General features: G+C 30.4%; 2 protein-coding genes across 2 annotated transcripts; both read right to left on the minus strand.

Moving 5' to 3' along the window:
• Nucleotides 1-17,569: 17,569 nt before the first annotated feature.
• Nucleotides 17,570-19,011, minus strand: LOC123301008 (retinol dehydrogenase 12-like). Its single transcript, XM_044883720.1, has 2 exons — nt 18,795-19,011; nt 17,570-17,768 (listed from the first exon to the last, which is right to left on the minus strand). The coding sequence occupies exons 1-2, from the start codon at nt 18,978-18,980 to the stop codon at nt 17,574-17,576; spliced, it is 381 nt and encodes a 126-aa protein (XP_044739655.1). The 5' UTR covers nt 18,981-19,011; the 3' UTR covers nt 17,570-17,573.
• LOC123301282 (retinol dehydrogenase 13-like) lies at nt 18,999-23,385 on the minus strand (the record flags this gene model as incomplete). The annotated part of the gene is made up of 3 exons (XM_044884017.1): nt 23,240-23,385; nt 21,346-21,675; nt 18,999-19,084 (listed from the first exon to the last, which is right to left on the minus strand). Coding segments are annotated over exons 1-3 (558 nt in total), but the record flags the coding sequence as incomplete, so codon positions are not given.
• Nucleotides 23,386-24,613: the final 1,228 nt, after the last annotated feature.

Consider the following 24,613-nt stretch of genomic DNA (forward strand, 5'->3'; position numbering starts at 1 on the left):
TATCACACATATATAACTGATATTCCCATATAATACATACTATACAATTTGCGCATAATTTGCGCTCTCACGGGTAAACAGTGATGTTTACGAAAAAATGGTTCAAACAAAAGTTGTATATATTTTTATAAGGAACATTTTTTGCATTTAAACTTTTGTTCTATCTCGAACGTTTTACCAGATTTGTCCCACGGCCGTGTCCCACGGAACTTGGATCCGTGCACGGATCCAAGTTCCAATTGATCTACGTTTCTTTTACGTCCTAAGCACGCTATAAAAATCGTTAGTTTTATATATTTTTTCATTTTTGAGTAATCGTGATGACAGACGGACAGACACCCGGAAATGGACTAATTACATGATTTTACGAACACCTATACTAAATTTTTGTACATAGTATGTATCAATATTTTTAAGCGTTACAAACTTGGGACTAAACTAAGTATACGTTGGTATATCTCATATAGGTACATGGTATAATAAAGATAAATAAATAAATACATTTTTTGTTTCTTTTGATCAGTTGCCAAGAAGAATTGGTCCTGATCAATATTTTTAATTTTTCCGATTTTCCGTCATAAATTTATAATTTTTAAATAAACACGTTCGTCAAAATTATAGCGGATTATTGCGGTTTATGACATACCATTTTTAGCCCGGTGGTAGACCGACGGACAGCAAAGTAATAGTAATAGCAAAAAATTGTTTCAAATAATCGAATTAATAATTTCTATTTTTAAACGCGGAAATTAGAACAAAACTATGGTGTCTATTTTCTCCAAGACTATAAAAGATCGGGACTTGAAAATTTGCAGGTAGCTTAAACTAGTTGTCTTGTAGGACATAAAAAAAAAAAAAAAAAAAAAAAAATTATAAAAAATGCTTTCAAAACTTTTCCAGAACCAAATAAATTTGCGCGCCATGATGGTGTAGGCTTTTTAAGGTAGTACCTACACGAAAGTGATATTCCAAGAATTTCTCAAAACTCAGAATATAAAATATTTAATTCATAATACACTTGCTGTTAAAATTAGAAGATGATTTACCATGCCATACATGAGATATTAGCAATTAAAAGTGACGCAATTTGTACGTGTACATGGGAGAAGTGTATAAAAATACACAAATTTACAAATATTATATTTATTTACCAATGAATGACGTCCACCATCTCTATGAAAAACTAATATAATGTAGAATACTATATTTAGAAAATATATAAATAAAAATAAAAATTATTTACCATATAGTTTCGATAAAAAACTTAAATAAATAACTCGTTTTAGCGATGATTTTTATGGAAAAGATATGAAGACTAATGTTAAAGGCATATGTCATAGTGTGTGTGCTTATATGTATACTAGAAACAGTAGTAAGGAACTACAGTCTTTTGAAAATAATATATGGTATATGTATAATAGTCATAGCACAGATAATGCACTGAATGATAGTATTAGTCCAAAACTTTTTGACTGGACGGTCGCGGAGGAACTACCTTAAGCTTTATAAAAAAATAATGCAAGCACTGATTAAATATTCAACACTTTCTCTACAGGGTATTTTAACAATTAGCTCAGTCAATTGTTTGTTTTCACTTGTTTTTACAAAACTTTGATTGACAAATAAAAAAAAAAATTTATAATAAAATATCTACACTTGTTACACAAAATAAAAATAAAGTCAAATTTAAATAACACCATACTACACAAAAGGCTTAAATATGATGGACAGCCTAGGCCCTAGCTAGAGGGTGGAATGGATATTACATTGAACACACCTGCTATTGTAAACAAGTTAAAGGTATACCTATACAACACTCATACTTTAATCTTAATACATATATGAAGATTATTGAACAGACAGGTGTCCTTGGAGGCGCCCAACTCTCAGCGGGTGGATAGCATTTAATGCATGTAAATCTATCTTCTACCTGGACCACAATCTCACCTTACACAGATAATTGACCTTTCTCACTATACATTTTAAATATTTAAAAAAAACAATTGAAAACAAACAATTAACTGAGTTAATTGTTGAAATATCATGTATAGACAGTGTTGATTACGAAATCGTTTGTTTTTTACGTCATATAAGTAAAGAGAGATAGCCAACCATACATGGCTGTTACATACACATGACTGATATTAATTCCTATATAATCAGGGTTGCCAGTAGAACCAACTTATTTTATACCGCTGGGTCACTGAAATTATACAGAATCAAATCTCATTATACAAAGCGAAAAAATTGTTAAAAAAACAGTTCCAGTAACAAGTGGCGCTGGGTTAAAAAATCACTTTTACGTTTACTTGTAATGCTAACGAATATTACTCAGAGAGCGCCAATTTCGATTAGAATAGTTTTCGAAAGAGCTAGAATAGTTTTCGACAAGCGCATCACGCCATCTACGATTAAGAAATGTTCGAACTCTCGTTATCTCAAATAATCGGTATTTTAACTCTCACAAAATTTACTTCATGTTTGAATTTTTATTTTTGTATCCAATTATACGAGGTAATCTGCTATACAAACTGGATACATAAAATAACCATATTATACACTTTTTGTATGCAACTATACATGCAGCCCTGTATATAATATATACTATACAATGTTCGAACCTAATTTGCGCCTTCACAGGTAAACAGTGATGTTTTCGAAAAAATGTTTCAAACAAAAGTTGTTTATTTTTTTATAAGGAACTTTTCTTACATTTAAACTTTTGTTCTATCTCTAACGGTTTACTATATTGGGTTCGTAGGTCCCAAGACCCAATTGCTTATTTCCGAACTCGACCTCACTTTTTACGTCCTGAGCACGCTGTAAAAATTTCAACTTGATATCTTTCTTCGTTTTAGAGTTATCGTGTTGTCAGACGGACAGACAGACAATCAAAAATGGACCTATTAGGTGATTTTATGAACACCTATATCAAAATTTTGTTCATAGCATCAATATTTTTAAGCGTAACAAACTTGGGACTCAACTTAATATACTATGATGATATTTCATATATACTTGGAAGGGAGGGTATAAAAACAATAAAAAATAAGATACTTACAAAGACCTTTAAATTCAACAACGTCAATGACTTAAGCGGAGAGAAGAATATGTACTATAGAGCAGACTTTTTGTATTCGATAATTAAGTAACGAATTTTTAAAAACCTTATGTTTTCACAAATCATCGATCCTATTTTGTTAAATACCAGAATAAACAACCTACATTAAGTCAACGGACCATTTTTCAATTTTACCAAATTTTCCATATGGAGAATTTGCCATTTTTTATCCAAAAATTATTGGTTATTGATTTTTTATTTTGCCGCTCATACTACGAAATCTCTAAGTTTTGGGAATATTCTTAGCTCATCCTCTAGATCGAAAGTTATATTGTGCCTAGTGGTGCTTTTGTCCAGGGCGTGGTAACCACCCCTTCTAGGGAGTAGAAAAAAATATATTGAAGTGCTTCTAGGGAGTGAAAAAGTGCCATGCAAGTATATTTCGGAAAGTCAATACTCTCTTAGTTATTGGTGATTGAAGTTCGAAGTATTTAACGTTAAAAAACTGAAAAATTTGTCATTTTTTGAATAAAGTATATCGTATACTTTTAAAAGTACTATAAAAAATCTTGAAAATGAAAAAATCATTTGCACAAAAATTAACGGAGTTATAATGAATAGAAGGTTTCTCGTACCTTTTTTTTATGTTTTAATCAGCACAAAAACTGATGAATTTACCACATTAACTAAAAATGCTTGCCACTTTCCAATTTACTTCAAAAATGTTTCTTATTAAAGAAATTAATCTTAAAAAACTTTTGATTGAATCATTTTTTCGTAAAGATCGTTGTTTTCCCGCGAGGGTCCAAATCAGTGCAAGACTTGTACATATCTTCAAATAATGAGTCCATTAGTTTTTTAATTTCATATTGAATTTTTTTATCAAAATTTGTTTCAAAGCATATGTTGATTCAATTGGAAATTACGATTTAAAGATGAATACAAGACACCAAGACATTTGAGTTCGTCTATCGTTGTAGATTTCTCAAAATAATATTTCTCAAAGTGACCATGAATTTTTGTATATAAACTTCCACGAAAATAAAATATATTTTAATGAATATCTTCTGCTAGTTAATCTATTAAAAAATAATATAAAATTTTCGCTTAATCATCCACAAAATAACATGGTTTTAAGGCTACTGTTTCAAAAAAATCAAAATATTTTCCATGACTTGTAGTTATTAATTATACTACAAAGAGGTGGTTCAACATGCACTTATTCATTTAGTAAAACACACGTAACATTAAAAAATATTTCTGTAAATGCCACAAAAACCTCTATATAGAGTCTAAATGCTGCAGGATGATCCAAAACTATCACTAGATATAAAGAACCGAAATCTAAGAAAAATTTGCTTTCACTTTTTTGAATCCGATGAACCATTAACAAGATAATGCTTCGCTAAGATTCTATGGAACAGGGAGTGTATTTCGACGTATTTTGACCCACTGAATCCAAATTTTTTGCTCATCGCTCAGAGGGAAATTTTTTATAAAAAAATTAATTGTTTATACGGCCATAGCTCCTAAACTATTGAAAATTTTACGGCCAGAGCTCCTAAACTATTGTAATTAATTTTGCACCATTTTATTATACATGAAAAAAAATAAATATTTTTAAGTAATTATTAGTCTCTTAATACGACTAATAGATATGATGATATTTCATAAGGTCGGTGCGCCGCAGCGCTTGGTTTGAAACGTCCGTAGATTGGCCAATAAATAATATTTTTGTACTTTAAGATACTCTTTTTAATGGTATGAGTCTACCATTATATTTTAATGTCATGCACGTTTATGCAATAGCAACGAGCTAGTACGATTTTAAGTATTAAGTTTTATCATAATAAAATAAAAAAAAATTAAAAAAAAAGTTTTATCATTTTTCTGGCCCGCTATCAGTTTATAAGTCGAAAAAGATCCCTTAGCTACTTGACGTAATTATATATGAGAAAATTGCAAATTTGTTCTAGTTAAAGAATCTTTTTTATTTTTCCAAATATCTCTATTAAATCGCGAATGTTTAATTTTATTGAATCAGAATTGATTTATACAGTCGCGTTCGGTTGCCATTACTCAAGTCTTAATAGAAATATTTGAAAAAATAGAAAACATTCTTAAACTAGAACAATCAGAGCTCGTTTTCGACTTATAAACCAATATGTTTTCTGCAATAACAACGAAGCTAGCCGGAAAAATCGGACGGGAGAATTATTTTAAAATCTGAGGTATTTCCCTACGTATTTATTGCACTATTTTGGCCCTAGTGATTTTTGGGCTTGCTATATTTGTTTTGATAACTCTTATCCACAGTCTTATATACCTTGCTATTACCAACTCTAGAAGTTTGTCGATATATGAAATCGAATATATAAAACATTCTACATAGTGAAAATAAAATTAACAAAAACGATTTATTGTAAAATCTTTTTATTATCTTGAAAGATTCACCTTTTTTTTTTAAATTATGAAATAAATTTGATAATTATGTGAATCATTTATTGCAAATAGGGAAGATACCTACCTATACTTACAAATAAAATTTGAACATAATGATAAACATATTTCATTGACTAATCCACCAGACCCACCAGAGTGGCTTTAATGATGTTATTTCATTTTTAATGGTCATGTTATTTATAAAAGCCACACTATAACGTTATATGGTACCAAAACCAAAAACCATTTAACCTACCGCATTACACCATTTGGCCAAAAACATATTTCTTATAGTAATTAACCATACATATAGCCACTACGATAGATATCTTAAGTTCGAATACTAAAGTTTAGTTGGATTGAGTCGAGTAAGCACGGGTTCGGGTGGTTTTGGTGGTTTTTAGGAAGTACAATTTACAATTTTGCTAGTTAGTTTACAATCTGACGGAAATATTCCAATTTTTAATTAAGTAGGTACTACTTTTAAATTGCGATTTGTAAAAGAAATAAAAGCATAGGTATTTATTTTTTTAAAGCTTTTATTACCTCTTCAACTTGTCAAATTAACTCGAAATTTGTCATACTTATCAAGGATCGATGAAAATACAATAATTTAATAAGTTAATTTGATTATCCTGATCAGAATTTGCAGGATTAACCATTTCCATATCTGATAATTTATACATTTACTTGCGCTCCCACCATATTTATACTGAATTTTTGATAAATAAATTATAGTTTAAAAACTATAAAACACAAAATAAATAATAGTTTAAAAAACTAAAAAAACACGCTTTTGAAACTAACTGAACTAAAAAAATAGAAAATAATTTCTTTAAATTGAAAAAAAAAATAATTTTATCATAAAAGAACGTGGGGTGCTTTTTAAGATATTTTTTAATGACTTTACTTTTACCAATATCGTCGGTCTACAAAATATTTACAATAATTAAAATCTAGAACTCCACTTTTTTACGATAAAATGATTTTTTTGAATTTAAAGAAATTATTTTCTACCTTTTAGTTCAGCTAGTTTCAAAAAGCGTGTTTTTTAATTTTTTTAAACCATTATTTAATTAAATAACTAGGTACTACTACTCATAGTCTATACGCGGGAAAGGGTTTCGTAGGATGTAAAACCGGGATGAGTAGACGTAGTGTTTTCTGAATGTTTTTAAGTCACTGATTACGACTATGTGCGTCGATTTTACGTAAAGTGATGAAAACAATAATTATAAACAATTTAATTTTTTTTAATCTCTGTAACTCGGAAACTGTCAATTTTATCGATAAAAATTTTTAAGAAAGCTTGTACAAAAAGAATCAATATTTTTCGTTTGCCTCATTTTACGTAAAATCGACGCACATATATTCGTAATCCGTGACCTAAAAACCTCCTATACTGCGGAAAAACGGACTATCAATTACTTACTTAATTTATTTAAATAACATTTTTTTTAATTTAAAAAAAAAAAAAATGTTGAACGCATATTTTTTTCGACATTTTTCGTTTTTTCAAGTACACGGCTCTCATAATAAAATGCTTTAAAAACATGTTTTCTACCGCTTTAAATCATTGGGAGTGTATAAATAATACCAACGCCTTATTTATACTTTAACCACACCTAGTCACACTGTTGCTTCCGTTCACACTGTCTTCAAATATTTAGTTTACACGATTCAGTTTCGTGTACAATACTTCATTATTAGTAAAAGGATAGATGGAAGAAGTCGGTCGACAATGCTTAAAGCTCAATCAGTGGCTGAAAGTCTATTAACCACTCTATTAAGCCTTCATTTTAAAGTAGGTATTTGTTTTCCAGCAAAACTCATTATTTTCTCAATTTTTGCTCAGACTTTAATATGCAGTTGTTCTAACCAATTGGGCAGTTTATGCAGTTATAAATTATTTTCTGTGCAGTTTTAACAATTCCTTTAATAAAATTAACATTGTAACTGTAGCTGTAATGGTATACAGAACTTTATGAAAAAGATAGATTTATTTCGGTGTGATGGAAATTTTCTATAGCTTTCTTCTTTGTGAAAATTAGAAAATATTTATCACTTAAAATAATTTTCTTTTTGGTAGATGTGCGTAAAATTCTTGCAATTATAAGCAGTTCTAAAAATTGCTTAAAAAACACTGTTGATGCCATCTCTTCGAAATCTGTAAGAAAACTTTGTCCCAATATTTAAGCTCACCTGTTTTACAGTGCTGGAAAACGACTGCTTACTAATACCTAAAAAGTTTGCATGGGTGGGTCGTCACATGACTCAAGTTAAATAATTTATATTAATTGAATTTAAATCTAAATTATGAATAAAAATAATATTTTTATCACGGAAGGGATTTTAATGCTTTAAAAATAGAGTAAAAGGTAGAATTTATACGTCAATTTGACAAAAGAGAGGTCTGTGCCATCGTAGTGCCTAAACGGATGAATCAATTTTGATATTTTGGTTTCGTTTGAAAGATAATTTAATGGAGAGCGTTCTTAGCAAGGTTAGGTTGACAGTTTATAATTCCATACCCGAAAAAACTATAAAATTGGCGATGATGTTCAAAATCGATTCAATTTGGAAAAGGCTTTAAGGAAAACGGTAATTTAATGGAGAGTCTTCAAATATATGTTTCAAGTGCAAGTTTAAGGTTCCGTACCCGAATCATTGTCGGGGGTTTTTTAAATTTTGTAAATTTCACTTGTTAAAGCTCAATCTTCGATTAATTTTTGTGAAATTAACATTATTGTGAGTTCTTCCATAAGGTACTGTGTTAAAAATCACAATTTTGCTCCGCAAGAGGTCTCAAAACTGCGTTTATTGTGATCAAGGCACTTTGAACTATCATTTACCGCAAACAAAAACTCACCGTACTTGCTCAAACAGCCGAACTATACTTTAACCGCCACAAGCTCTTACTCATAGTTTTTAGAGTGACTCTTGTACTTCGGACTTGCAATAAAAGTATTTTATTTAAAACTAAATTAAAAACTTAAGTGGGAGGCCCTGCGATTTAAACTCACTATCCCTGGGGTTCGTAGAAATAAGCTTTTCAACGCTTTCGCCATTTTTATATAATTTTTTGCGATATCATATGACATTTTCATTTGATTTACACGTGTCTATGATTTGCAGTTTCAGCTAGCTATCTCACCAGGATGCACTTACCTCAATTTCCAAAATTCAAGATTTGTACCGAATAAACAAACAAATAGTTTACAGTGCAGAAGGGGTATGGATTCGTGAATAACACTCGTCTTCTTAAATGCAAGTTAAATGAATGTAATAAGAGAGAATAACAGTGGTCTACAAAAATATTGAGCTGTTTGGCGTGACCTCCACCCCAAAATGTCGGAAAAATGAGGGTATGAAAATTTATCAACAAACAGCTAATTTTTACACAATTGTTCAATTAGTAAAATTGAATACGCAGACTGGCTTACAAAATTTTATGAGCCGTTTTCTCAGAAGTACTCCTTAAACATGTCAGTTTAACGGCTGACGGAATGTTTTTTTTTCCGACATATTGTGGGCGTAGGTCACGCCAAACGACCCAATATATTTGTAGGACACTATTATTCTCTCTTATTACATTCATTTGTCTTGCATTCAAGAAAAAAGCAAATTGTTATTCAGCGTAGTACAGATAAACTGAAACCAATAAAATCAACAATTACCGAATGGCATACATCAACTAGAGCATCAAGAAGAGAAGAAGTGGTTCTGGCTAGATTACGAACAGGCCACACAAATCTCACACACAACTACCTTCTTAAGAAACAAGAACCTCCCATATGTGACAAGTGTAAAATTAAACTTACTGTAAAACATATTCTAAGTGAGTGTACTAAAACAAAAGTAAAATTTAAGTGCTATGGTGAAACTAACCTAAATATAAACCATTTACTCAGAGATAACGAGAATACGACACAACTACTCTTTAAAGTTCTGAAAGACCTTAATCTTTACAATTTAATTTAACAAACCATTTCCACCCTGTACAACTTACAATGAATACTTCAGACACTCGTGTTGATAGCCTTAGCAGCTAAACACAAAAAAAAAAAAAAAAAAAATTATTCATTTTTTTTCAAGACGTCGTTTAGTTGATTTTTTTCGTTTTCCACATTGAAAACGACTCAATTTCCGTAAATTGTACAAGTTTTCGTAAATTTAAACGTTGTAGGTTACACTGAAATGAAATTTCTCTCACGTAGTTTCGTAAGATCACAACACCGTACCCCCCCCCTCTGTACTGTTGACTAAATGTATTTATCCACCGCTTCCAGCATATTTATATTAATTTTTATGTCACAATATTGTATTGTCATTCGATTTAACCAAGTCCAGCGATTTTCAGCTCTATATCTCATATGGGAAAGTACCTTAATTTTCAAATACCAAATTTGTATCGATCCAACAAACAAGCAAGAAAACGAACTAAAATAAAAAGCTAACAACAAAACACTTGTTTTTATAAATCTTCATCATATAAATGATACTACTTCCGTTAATGTCTATCAATTGTATGGTTGGTTGATTGGCTTATTTGTACAATCCCCTTTACGATTTAACCAAGTCTGTGTATACACCGGTTCATGCATGACTGCATGAGGGCTCTTTTATTAGGTAGTAAAGTAGGGTTGCCAACTTTAAAAAAAAATTATAGTATCGTGTCTTTTGAAGGCCGGAAAAAAAATATAGATTACAGTCTGTTCGCATTGAAGATGAAGACATTCTCATATTTTCGTTATTTATAAGAATATCCATTTGAAATTTGGCACAGTCATACAAGGTGAAGGGTCATATTTTTTAAGATACTTAACCAAAATCTGACCTTTAAGCTCAGCCTACTACAAATTGACAAATAGGGATGGTTGGAGATGGTTAGAAAACAACTATTTGAAAAAGTTGCTTAGAAAATTTGTTATACCCACCCATATACCGATTTTCATGACTTAATTCGAGTTTTAATTTTTTCATAATTTTGATGATTACTCAATATTATTACAAGTTTATTTTTTTAGTTTTATAAATATAATGTGCTTTGGAAGAAAAAACTGGACAAATTTTAGTGTTATGTATTCAAATATTTCAATAAACTGGTAATAATAATTTTGAGTGTAGACTAAAATAATGAAAAATTAATAATGCAAATTTTAGCATGAAAATCAATATGTGGGTGTAAAGAAAATTTTCAACTTTTTCTTATAATTATTTTCGATTACTCTAACCATCTCTGACGCTAAGCAAAACATTAAGAATCGGACCTATTTGTCAATTTGTAAAAGGTTGAGTTTAAGTTCAGATTTCGGTTAAAAACCTTAAAAAATGTGACCCACCACATTGTATGGCTATGCAAAATTCCAAATCGATATTTTTACAAATAACGAAAAGATGAGAGTTCGATCTTCATCTTAAATGTATATATGATCGGCAATGTTGGGTAACTTAACATATAGCTTTGGAAGAAAAAAATTCATTTCTGCCATCGTTTCAAGCGTAAATTATGCATATGATATAGAACCTTTGGAAATTCAATGCAAATCAAGAACTTTGACACTAAATCTCAAAAACGACACGTTTGCCATTAACACATTTCTTCAGAATGACACGAAGAATATTTTCCCAAATTCTGGCAACATTAGATCGAAAATCACTTTCCTTATATAGAGGTTGGGGGTCTCTTATCAGTGTTTCATTTACAGGAATATCGCAACCTGAAAAATACATAGTTAACTGTACTCAAAATACAGTATTTTCGGCAACCCTAATTTTTAAGTATTAATATTATTGTTTATTTTATTCATTGTCTTGTTTCACGAATTTAGAAAGAGGCAACACAAAATCTGCTTCCCTCAATTGTATTAGAAAAACATAAAATAAATAGGTCCAAGACATACATGAATAACAATGAATAGAAAATTGGGAAAAAAACAATTTAATTTTTCTTTGCAGCATATTTTCATGGAGAAGATTTTTTTTGTTTAAATTTTGTTTTATAATAGCGATAATTTTCAAGAAAAAATATCGGATTGGTTTTAACCCCGTATCATTTGAAAGCTAGTTTTTTCTAGTTGTCGAACCCATCTCCCAAATAATTAACAGAAAATTTTGAGCAAATAATAAATTCAATAAAATATTATTGAATTTTTGCGAAAGAGAAATATTAGAATAAACAATAGTTCGAAAAAACACATAACTAGCTAAACTAAAAGGTAGAAAATAATTTCGTTAAATTTCAATTATTGTAAATATTTTATGGATATTGGTAAAAGAAAAGTCATTATAAAATATCTTAAAAAGCAACCCACGCTTTTTTAAGATAAAATGATTTTTTTTAAATTTAAATCAATTATTTTCTACCTTTTAGTTCAGCTAGTTGCAAAGTGTGTTTTTTAGTTTTTTGTAAACTATTATTTATTTTGTGTTTTATAGTTTTTTTAAACTAGGTACCTATGATTTATTTATTATAAAATTCCGTATAAATATGGTGGGAGCGCAAATAAATGTATATATTTTCAGATATGCAAATCATTAATCCTGAAAATCCCGATCAAGATAATCAAATTAGCTTATTTAATTATTGTATGGCCCTCAGTCCTTGATAGACGTTTTGAAGGAGCTCAAAATCGTGTTCAAAGTGTTTGTTACATACTAACATACAAACATACTAACATACGTGTGAAGCTGATAAAAGCGTGTTAAAAATCGCAAATTTTTTTGTAATTTTTTTAGTAAGCATATCATGCACTCAGAAGTTAAAATTTTCTGTTGTCCATTAAATGTGCACTTTTTCGGATATATTTCCGTTCTATGTTCTATATAAAGTTCAACATTGAGCATAATAAAAAAAACTTTTAACAAACAGAAAACCGACTTCAAAAGAAAATCTTTTCCAAAACAAATTAATATGCACTAAAAAGTAAAAAAAATAACGATAATATAATGCAGTTAAAAGTTTTTTTTTTATTTCGTGATTTTTAGTGAATCTGAAGTACACTAACTAATCTTTCACTAAAAAAGAATCATCGAAATCTGTTGACGTGATATTGAGTTATTCGTCCTCTTGTCGTGCATAATGAATGCAAATTTAAGACTTTTATGGTTTTCTCATGGATGGCGTTGTCAGAACTAGACTAAAAAAATGAAATGGGACCATACGGGAAGCACCAGCTTTAAAATAGATAAAAAATCATCAAAATCGGTTCACCCAGTCAAAAGTTCTGAAATAACAAACATAAAAAAAAAAAATCAGTCGAATTGGGAACCTCCTTTTTTTGGTTTGAAGTCGGTTAAATATATATATATATATAGTCATGAAGAAAACCGGTAATAGAATCGAGTATGGTCCAGTATTCGACAATCCACCTTTTTTATTACGATTCTTGCGTCAACATATATAACAAACAAAATCTTTCTTAATTTTGGTCCATGCCTCGATCAAGCGTCTAATCTAATGAATCAGGTTTGTTGTTAATTCTCTTTTACAATTTTACTGTTATTGCACTGTAAAAAAAAGGCAAAAGAAGAAAAGCGTCCAACTTTCCTTTGTGTAAGTAATGGCATAAAATATTTTCCAAAATCAACAATATTCGTCGACTTCAAAAAAAAAGTCATTTTAAATTTGTTGAAAAATTGAAATTTGGCTCTTTCATTACACATAGCCTTTGAACAAGCCAACCAAGGTTTTGAAAAACTCAAGTTCTAATTACAGGACTAGAGCCGCAAATTATCGAAAAAAGTTTTTTTTTATATAAAATGTTTTATAAAATACACTCGAGTGACGAAAACTCGAAGAGTGGACGGAGATACCGTTCACTCTGGGCAACAGGTACCTCGGAGATCATTTCTATCGCGATATTTGTGTCCAGCGATCCCAAAAACCTTCGAGGAACGAGTTTGGATTGACTATATAACAAATTTCCCGAAAACTCCAAGAGACAGCGGTACCGTTCGCCCTGGGCACCAGATACCTCAGAAACCAATTATAAAATTTATTATAAATAAATAAGAAATCAATCAATCGCATACTTTCCTGAAGTTCTAACGAATCGAGTGCAGAAAACCGTATTCAAATCCGTCTTACTGTTAAATTTTTTAGCTTTTAATGAAACATTCTTTATTCATCCATTCAGAAATATTTGCCAATCTAAGAGCTCCTAGTGAATCATTGGCGAACATTATATGTTCATTATTTACCCGTGTGAAAACAAACATTGGCGATAAAAAGCCAACACCGTTTGTCATTAATGAATGACAAAATTATCACAAAAGTTCATATTTCTTCTAATGTCCGGAAAATCGGAAAAACGATTTTTTTTTCCAACTTTTCTGTTAATTTGACTTTATTTCGAGTCGGTTAGTGAAAATCTTTCCAAAGCATGTACATCGTTATTTTTGGCACTGAATTTATTTTCTCGGTATCGAAAGTAAAAAAATTAGTCCATTGTTTTAACCAAAACAAGTGTAGATACAGATGTACGCTATTAATGTATTCTTGGTGGCGCCCATGTCCAGAATCGTTATATCACCCTTTACGAGGAAATGGTTACCTACCTATAAAATTGAAAATTTGAAATGATAAAATATATAAAATATCACGAAAAAAGAACAAAAAATTGTATCCACAAGACTTCAAAACATGTAATTTTTTTCGTAAATTCAAAATCCATCTTTTTACGGCAATTATATTCTAACTCAGATATACATAATATACCATTACAGTGTACTTACAGAGAGACATAGTATACTAACAGAAAACTTAGAAGTTTGATGGAGCAAAATAAGAGCTTCTCTATAGTGGCTTCTGGTCTTAAAAACAATAGAAATATTTAGCTAAAAATAGAGAGGAGGCGAATAGCTAGGTATCTGGAAATAAGATGACATGTAACTATGGTTGCTAAATTCTTACTTCAATGTATTTTGAAAAATCTTCGGACTCTTCCAAAAAGTTTTCCTAAAACATTCAACTAAGTGTACACCTCCGTGTTTTTACCTCTAAAGATCATACCGACAAATTTAATCATATTTTTAAGACTTTTGTTGCTATAGGGCAAACAATACTTATTTTATTTTTAATAATTTGAATAAATAGTTCCATCTATTTTACATTTAATTAACTATTTTTTCTAAAACTACATATATTGAATATTGCCATCTGTTGACGAAATGTATATACTACATACAATATAGAAGTAAAAGCGTTGTTTTTTTTAGTTATGACACGTGTTCTCCTTCGGATTTTGCACATGAGATGGCAGTTGCATTCCTTTTGCACCATGGTGAGATTCAAATTAACTTAGGAGATTATTGAATCAGATATTTTTTATTTATAAAAAACTACGGAACGATACGAACAATATAGTGCATTTAGAGATTTTAGTTTTAAAAATTAAGTTTTTCCCTGTGATTGCGTTCATTCACTGATCGGCGGGTTGGCCATGCCTTTAATGGGCTCAAGTTAGCACGGGTCTGCGGGAAATTTTTGGTTAGCACGGGTTTGCGGGAAGCATGTCAAACTTGACCGAATGCTTGTCAAATTTGTATGAACGTGTGAAGTCAATTACAAATATCACATGAAAAAGGTTTTTCTCCTAAAACATTTTCATCTTTAATAATCAGCCGTTCGTTAATCTGGTAATCATTTTCTTTAATGTAGTCATCTTTAAATAGGAGATATTACTTTAAAGAGGAAAAAAATCATAATAAAAAATACTTTTTAAAAGACAAGCTTTTATTGTACTTAAAAGTAGAAAATAATTATTTTAGAGGTACTTAATTGTGTATTAACCATTAATAAATTAGTCAGCCAACCATATTGTGGAACAACTCCCGTCAGTCAGCCAAAAATTATTAAAAATATTCGACGAATTGAAATAAAAAATTTTTTTTATTTTCACTGGCTAACAGAAGTTGTTTCACAATATGGTTAGCTGACCAATTTATTTATGAATAATATACAATTAAGTAGCTCTAAAAAAAATTCTAAGGTAAAAAAATTAATTGCATCTTATTTATACATACATTAGGGCTGACTGACCAGCTCTGTTCTCACATTTAACTAATTGGCTGCCATAACTGTTATTATTACGATTTATACTCATCTTAGTAAAAAAGAAGTTGTCTCAAAAATCACATGTGGTTGGGAATATCTCGTTTCCTTAACATAGGATAAAATGTTCTACAAATTTCGTCTGAAGCCTTTTTTTATATGTTGAACCGTTTTGAACCGCTAAAAAAGAGACCGTCTTGTATATTAATATTTTGAATCATTGTATAAACACGTGCATGTCTGTGTATTTCAGAGAGGTAATATATGATAGACGAAGACAGCTAGATCTACGCGAACTTTTTTTTAGGTTTCTCTCTATAACGATCAACCATTTGGATGGCCACTTTACGGTTCTATATTATCACTTCTATGATAAAATACAAACATAGTAAGTAAAAATAAATTAAAAAGGCTTTTTATTTTGATTAAATTATTAAAAACCTGTTAAAACTATGCTTTTTATTTTCAAATTTCCCCCTATTTAAACTTATAAGGATTTCAATGCCCTTAAGTGGACCTCCACCAAAAATTCAAAAAAATTTCGAATGTCTGAAAGTACTTCCCTAAGGGATAATTTTGTGCGCTGATCATGAAGTTATGCTGCCCGAGATGAGGAAAAATAATTTGGCCATTTTAAGCGTGAAATTTGAATTGAACATTTGTGTTTTCTTGAGTCTAGCTTTGAACAGAGGGTCAGATCAAAAAAGTTTTCATGCAGAAGTTGTTCCTAGAGTAAATACGCACATTTTTCGGCCCACTAATGGTCACGGGTCCCAGATATGACCCCTTATGCCTGTTTTTTGAATGATTTTTTTAGAGTTTGAGGTTGACTTCAAAAACAAAATGTATGCTGGGAAAGATAGTGTTTTTTATGTTGCTTCCCCTCGCTTTTTATTTTTTTGAATATCGCCACTACCAGCGCTAAAATCTACCGCGTTTCCGAAAAATCGTAAAATTGAGTTTTCAGTATAACCTAAAAATACCATTCATTGTAAGTTTGGTCCTTAATACTTCAACTTCTTAGCTAACTTAGAAAACTTACCACTTTTTCGAAGTTTATTAAGAATTATTTTAGATAGGCCAAATTTTACAAATTTTTTTTGGTTGGTTGTTAGAGTATACCAAATTTTGCCGTCAGCCGTTTTATCGAGTTTTACTAAATTGCTATCTTTTTGTGTGATTTGACATATACATCTAAAAGGTGTTCCAAATAAGCAAAAAGATAGCAATTTAGTGAAACTTGCACACTTTTTTTATCTTCAAGGTGCTGTATAATTATAATTGATAGCTAGGAAGTCACAAATTTAGATTTAAACTTAGGATGTCCGAATCTATCGCCCATATTGTTAATTTGTTTACTATGCCCAAAATTAGACCCAGGGTATCCCCAAACGCATCCTGATCCATATCCTCAGTTCTAGATGAGAGAAAAAAAATCATCTGGCGGCAAAAGTTGGGCCGTAGTCTGCTATAACAACGTGTTGCTTAGCCAGTCTATACTAATTCTTACCTCTAAAACTTTTCCAAGAGTCGAATTTTTCCAAGTTAGTTCACTAGTCGAATTATTGACCAAACTTACAATGACTGGTATCTTTAGGTTATACTGATCTAAATCTACAGGATCTATTTTGATTTTTTTAAATAATCACATTTTTGGGCCTAAAACTCAATTTTACGATTTCCCGGAAAAAATAAAAAGTGGGGTGAAGCAGCATAAAAACCATTATCTTTCCCGGCGTACATTTTATTTTTAGATAATACCTCTAACTCGAAAAAAATCATTCAAAAAAACGTTAAAAATGGACAAAAGGGCCTATATCAGGACCCATGACCTTTAGTGGGCGGAAAATTTTGCGTATGCACTATCGGTGCAACTTTTGTCTGAAAGGTTTTTGATCGCAAAAAAAAATCAACGAAAGCTACCAGGTGATTGGGCTACACGGGTAACAACAGTTGTAAATGCTGCACTGCACATTAAATACAATTAAGTTTTATAACTTAAAAAACTGGCATCAACTAGTAATGAATTTCATTTTTTTGTAAATTCACCAATTTTACACTTTCATTCCATACTTTTTCCCTTAAAACTTGATTCATGGTTACTGAAGTTGTCGAATATTCTCTACAATCTTGAAAATATTTACCACTAACTCCTTCTATCTTCTCACATACGGCACAATGGATTGTTGTTTGGGCTCCTTCCTTGCAATCCTAAACATACAATATTTTCAGTATCCTTCAATGTTTATCAAAAAAAAATTTTTTTAGTATAAGAACCAGTCTTAAGTTTTCTTCCAACGTAAAACACACTCAAGGACAGATTATTTAATACGTAAGCTGCAAACGATGACGAACTTTTGCCATACAGCTTGTTATACCACATGTGTGATATTAAACATTTGTTTCTAGACAAAAAAAACAAACATTTGCGACACATTTTTGTCATACAACGTATATGGGGCAGAATATTCCTTGTATTCATATCATCTAGGATGGCCCCAATTTACGACTAGGCTGAGACTGCGACCTAGGCGCTAGGTTTTTGGGGGCGCCTTAAATTTAAACCTTATGACTTAGCATATTACAAGTTTATTAAATTCTGATTAAGCATTTTAAAAATTCAATGACACTTCTTCTTTTTTTTTAAATCAAAGGGCTTCGATCTTACTTTTTTAACCCCCAAACAAAAAAAAGGGGGTGTGATAAGTTTGACGCTATGTGTATGTGTGTGTCTTGTTGTTTGTAGCGTAGTGTTCTTAGATATGTTTCAAGTGCAAATTTAGGATTCCGTACCGCAAAAAAAATTTTAAAAAGTGGCGACGATCTTCAAAATACTTTAAGGAAAAAGGTAATTTGATGAAGAGTGTTCTTATATATGTTTCATGCAAACAAAAAAACGGCCCTCGAAAAATTTTCCGATTTTTTCCGCGAATATAAACGGTTTTAGATTATTTCTTATTATTTCAAGAAATCTTATTTAAATAAGCCGATACGAATTAATTTCCTACATTAATAGTAATGGTTTTCAACTCTATACGCAATTGAAGTAAAATGTATACTTGATTCCATAAAAATCGCCACAGTTAAAACATTCTAAGCGTACTCATCATATGTTATGTTATAATAGTAACACTTAGAATGTTTTAAAACGAGCGTTTTTTTTGACATAGAGTATACTATATTATGAGTTATGACAGAAGTAAACTTTCCATTGGCTCTTTGAAAAAATTCAATCACCTTGAAGAAGAACGTATAAGGTAACCACATAACAAGCCATCCATACCACTGAATATTTCGTAAAACTTGGGTTCGAATTGCACCTGGATGTAAACTATTTGATATTACATTTGTTCCTTTTAATTTTTCCGCTAACTCGTTACTCATTAGTATATTGCATAATTTTGAATTACTGTAATTTATCATATCAGCATTAAATTTATTTAAATTATTTGGATCTAATATCGCAAACTTATATAAAAACGATGAAACGTTCACTATTCTACTAGGCGCTGATTGTTTTAATAAATCTAAAACATTTAGCTCATAAAATTATCGAAATTTACCTGCTCGGGAAGAACTGGATTGTATATTAGCATATCTATAGTATATTTTCAAAAGAAGTACTGTACTACACATATTGATATAAATGTAGACCAACACTTATGTACGTTGATGTACACAGATGAATTACTGTACATCAATTGTGATGTAAGTAGATCTACACCACAGTCATAAAACATATGCAAATCATGTAACCTCTAACAAAACCATAGGTCTCTTAATGAAAATGTTTTCGTTACATTATTAAACACTAGGCAGCACCACATATTTCGAATCCAAATAGCGGTATTAGTAGAAAATTTAAAATAAACAAGTAAAAAAAAAACAATTGACTGAGTTAATTGTTGAAATACCCTGTATAGACAGTGTTGATTATCAGTGTTTGCATTATTTTTCATAAATTTGATAAGTTAAAATACTAGATTTACATCAATAGAAGAAGCTTTTTCTGCATTGTTTTCATTGTTGAATCTATCAATAAATGATAGAGAAGGACGCGCGAAGCTAAAATTGATAAATAATTTTAATTATTTATAGGTAATAATATTTGTGCAAACAAAAATTAATTATTAAGGTAGTACCAGCATGAAATCACTTTTCGACAGATTTGGCCGAATTTTTTTTCTCGGGTTTATAATAGCTTTATTTATGAATTCCTAAAATTTCATAATTTTTGACCGTTTAGATCGCGAGATATTTAAAGACAAAGTTCGCGATTTTGAGGGTCATGTCCCATTTAAACCATGTAAAATGTCCGGTCTCTCCAACTATTTTTTATGATATTATTATATATTGAAAAAAAAGTAGAAAAGAATGTTTATACAATACAATTCTAAAAAAAAAAATTTAGAAATTAATTTTCACTTTCGAGATATTAATTTTGACGTAAATTGATCGAAATTGGGACGTTGGCATAATTATTTCCCATTTTAAACGGTCAAAATTCCTGAAACTTTGGGAATTAATAGTAAGCATTATTAAATTCTTAAATTTAATTTTTCGTTAAATTCTGTCGAAAAAAAAATTGTACCATTGCTTTAACATAGAAACTGCAAATACCATGCTGGAACATCGTTAATAAATAAATTATTTAAATACTGGACAGTGGTTTGGATCATAGAGATATGAAGATAGAGAACGCTAGCCTGTAAGTTCCCTTGTGTCCTTGTCTGACACTCTGTAATTATTATATGTACTTACACTTACTAATACATATAATAAGTATAAATGTACAAATGATTGTGACAAGGGAACAGAGAAACTCACTGACAGTCATCTCTCTCATTCATCATGTCGCATCCACTTTTAGGCTAGAAGATCCCTCGCGTTCTCTATGTATAATATTCTACGGTTTGTATTCGATACTGCTAGCGTTGCTATGTAGCAGTTTTGGGAACTAACTCGTACATCAATAAGGGAACATAACAGACTTGTATATAATGACTGTGATCTACACAGAGGAACAAGTGTTCATCTACTTCAGCAGTCGGGAACTTTTTTTAATCATTACCACAAAATACTTTTGTGTAAGTTGATATTACCCCACGGCGAAGAGGAAAAAAAATCGAATTCGCCTCTTTTTAGCATCTTTCATATTATAGCCCCCCATGATAATTTTGAAAATACAGTAGAATCTCGATAAGTTAAAGTCCAAGGGAAACACAAAATATTTTAAGTTATAGAGGTTTTAAGTTATCAAGTGTCTATGTTAGGTAAAGGTTAATATAGAAGTATGTACATGTTTCTATGTACCCTAGTTAATATAGAGGTATGTATGTTTCTATGTAGTTACTGAGGGCCTATACAGAGATTATTTATTTAAGTTATAGAGGTTGCGTCTTTTAAGTTACAGAGGTTTTGGGCTCTGATGGGAAGGGAACATAGTATTTTTTGAAGTAACAGAGGTTTTTATGTTACCGAGGTTTAAGTTATCGAGATTCTACTGTATATACATATAGATATAACTCGAGAACACACTAGTTGTGGGGAGTGAGATGGCGTGGCCTACATATGTCGATAAATTGTAAAAGTTGAAAAAAATACCATTTTTACCCCCAAAAATTTCATTTTTACCCCTTTTGGGGTAATTTACCCCGGTTCCCCGATCGCTGATCTACTTTGATGTATTATGATCTCAGTTTTACTGTTTTTTTGATCGAAAGAAATCATCGTAGACATGCTGCTATATAATCCAGTTTTTCCCGGGTATTTCGATTAGAATACTTACCCAAAAGTAAATTTGTTAATAAAAATGGACCAAAATGATTCACTTGCATGAGAATATGTAAACCATCCTCAGTAGTTTTATTACCTAATCCAACAGCTCCTGCGTTATTTATTAAAACATCCAATCTATTTTCACTTTCATGAACTAATTTAGAAAATTTTCGTACAGATGATAATGATTCAAAATCTAATGGATACACAATAATATTTGTATTTCCAGTTTTTGATATAATTTCTTCCTTTGTACTTTCAGCTAATGTTAAATTTCGGCATCCAAGTATAACTCTAGCACCCCTGGCTGCTAAATCAATAGCAGCCTCTTTTCCTATTCCTTTAACATAAAAAAGCTTATGAAATATATTATCTTACATTAATTAATTCACCCAAGGGGTTTCAACCACAAATTTTAATAATTTGTTTATATTTTTTTTAAAATTGCATTTAAGGTCGCTTTTAACATCTAGGTCATATTTAATAATTATTGGAATAGCTTTTGATAATAAATGGTAATATTATAATAATAATGTTGTTATTAATATTGTTTAATATATAAATATAGGCATTTAAGCTTTAATGCTTAACAAGTTGCTAGACTACTATAACTTTATTTTACAAGTTTATCGGGGCACGATGTCAACTATTTATGAAAAAAGTTTCAGTTAGGGTACTAACTTAAATTTTTATTATTTATCACTTTCGCCACATCTCACACCCTCACCCACCTTACTGAGCAGTTGAGGGTAGGTTCACTTCATATAAGATCTATTATTGCTGTCAAAATCATCGGCTTAGTATAACTTTTGTAATTGCAACGTTACCTCAAGAATGCAGCAATTATTTGTTTGTTTGTTAATAAACAATAATAAAATATGAATTACACGGTAGCTCAAAATTAAGCGTGAACTTTGTTTGGTTGTAAAAATTAATTTTTTTTCTCGGGTATTAATTTAGCAATAGAATAGCAAAAAAGTATAAGCAGGATCTCGTTTGCGAATCGTCACTTTGTCATCGTAGAATTGAAAATACACGGTAAGAAATGCAGGGCGTTTGCAATAATACAATGCTGGTATGGTATAGTATAGAGACATATATTATAATATCTATGTCATCATAAGTAATATTACTGTGTTGAATAGGGCTATGCACTAGAAGTATTGTAGGTATCGCCAACCAGTAATGGCCTGACGCCCATACTGCATTGGCTCGTCCGCTACAACTATTGTCAATGTTACTATTTCCTCAATACAGTACAAAGTATGACGTTCATACCGATACTGGCATAGTGATATCTACGAAAAATTTCTTATAGTGTAGAAAGCAATTTATCAGCAATAAAATATTCCGCCTAAAGTAATCCGATATCTCTTTTACTTCCGAAAAATGCCTTATTTCGCGATAGTATAATATTATGGTACCGTATACCGTCTTTATCGCTAGACTGCTGAAGCAATAAATTATCAAAAAACAATATAATCGTTTTCACAATGAGATATCGATCTGGAAAAAATAATAGTTATTTACGATACTAGTGGGATAACAGCATTATTAACACAACGAGTGTATAGCACGAGTTGGACAATCGCAGAAGTACCTTAATAATGCGTTATCACACATATATCGTACAAAACTCAGCGCCTCTAAAATGTGAAAATAATCGATCATCATTATTTAAAATTTATCATGGTCATTTAATTACTATTTCAAATTTGTCATGGCTAATTGAGAAAAATAAAAAATTTAAAAAGTTTCTATAGGAGCTGATTTCATTACCACCCTAGCGCGGGAATGAATTCATGATCACACTAGGACCGTAATGAACTATTTTTCCCAGGCATACTGAGTGAGAAAAGTACTTCTTTTCTCACGGACGTAGATAATTTATTTTTGTATCATACCTGCATTAGCTCCGGTAACAATGACAGTTTTTCCGTTTAATTTCTGTTTGCTTGTACATCGACCCGTGGTAACAATCAAAAATATCTTTAAAACAAACAAGATTGTAATCACAATTAAAGCAAATGCTGCAATTATGTGCATTTTCTATGGATACTAGAAGCTATTTAATTAATTATTACAAAAATAAAATGAAATTAATTACTTTTGAATATCATTTTAATTTTGAGATAAGTAGGAGGAATGTGTAAGAAACAAAGGGATTTAAATTATTTCAACCATTTATCATTAATGATAAGATAATTGTAATTTATATGCATTTTAACTTTTAATGCAATAGATAAATAAATTAAAATGTTACTATATTTGTTTATAGGCAACTTGTATGGCATTGTAACTGTATTTTTGCTTATGACAACTCAAAAACAATAAAAAAAATTTGTAATATATGTTCTTGAGAATATTTGGGCTTTGGTCATCAAAGATGAAAAAAGGAACGCTTATAATTTCGCCATAAAATTCTTATAGTTTTGCTATTTGAAATAAAAAAAAAGTCATAGACAACACAATACGTAATTGCAGCAAATTTTCAACTCTTGCTTTATCAAGGACTGATAAATAGTTATGATTTTTATTAAAAGTTCACTCCATTTTTAATCCATTCGAAGGTAGCAAACTTCTAGAAATTTTTTACGTTTCTTGTTATCAATGACTTACTTTTAATACACATATACGGTTTTTATTGCAATCGTTCAATGGGTTCTCAACGAATTAAAACCGTGTAGTGCTATTAAATTAGAGGTTGAATAGTGAAGTTAGGGGTGAAAAATCACCCTTTTTAATTATTTTCAAATATCTCGCAAGCTAAGCAAAATTTCGAGAAGTTAATAAAATATTTTGAAGGGAATCAAATTTTTCGAAAATTAAAAAAACTGTCGGTTCATGCCAAAACAGTTAAAACAAACAGGAAAAACAGACAAAATTGCGATTTTTTGCTTTTTCATCTTTCTCTTTTTTTCGAGCAGAGATAGGTATAAGCATTGAAGCATTGCTGCAGTCAAAATAAAGTAGAATAAATATCCTTTTAAGTGGTATGCTGAAAATTTTTTTGATTAAAAATTGACCGAGACATGGCCATTTCAACCTGGTTTTTTTTCGTATTTCATCACTCGTTCGCATTTTATTGTAAAAATTATTGTTTTGCTCAATGAAAAAAGTCATTTTACGTTTATTATTTAGGAATATATGACAATTACAAGAAGTTTGGAAGAATGGTGCTACTACATTCCTGCAATAAAAACCCGTGAACGCCTTAGTTCCTTTCTATATGACATAAACAATAGCCTACTGTGGAAAGTATTCCGGTGGTCCGCTTA

The sequence above is a fragment of the Chrysoperla carnea genome, chromosome 5, assembly GCF_905475395.1.
Source record: "Chrysoperla carnea chromosome 5, inChrCarn1.1, whole genome shotgun sequence".
NCBI lineage: Eukaryota > Metazoa > Arthropoda > Insecta > Neuroptera > Chrysopidae > Chrysoperla > Chrysoperla carnea.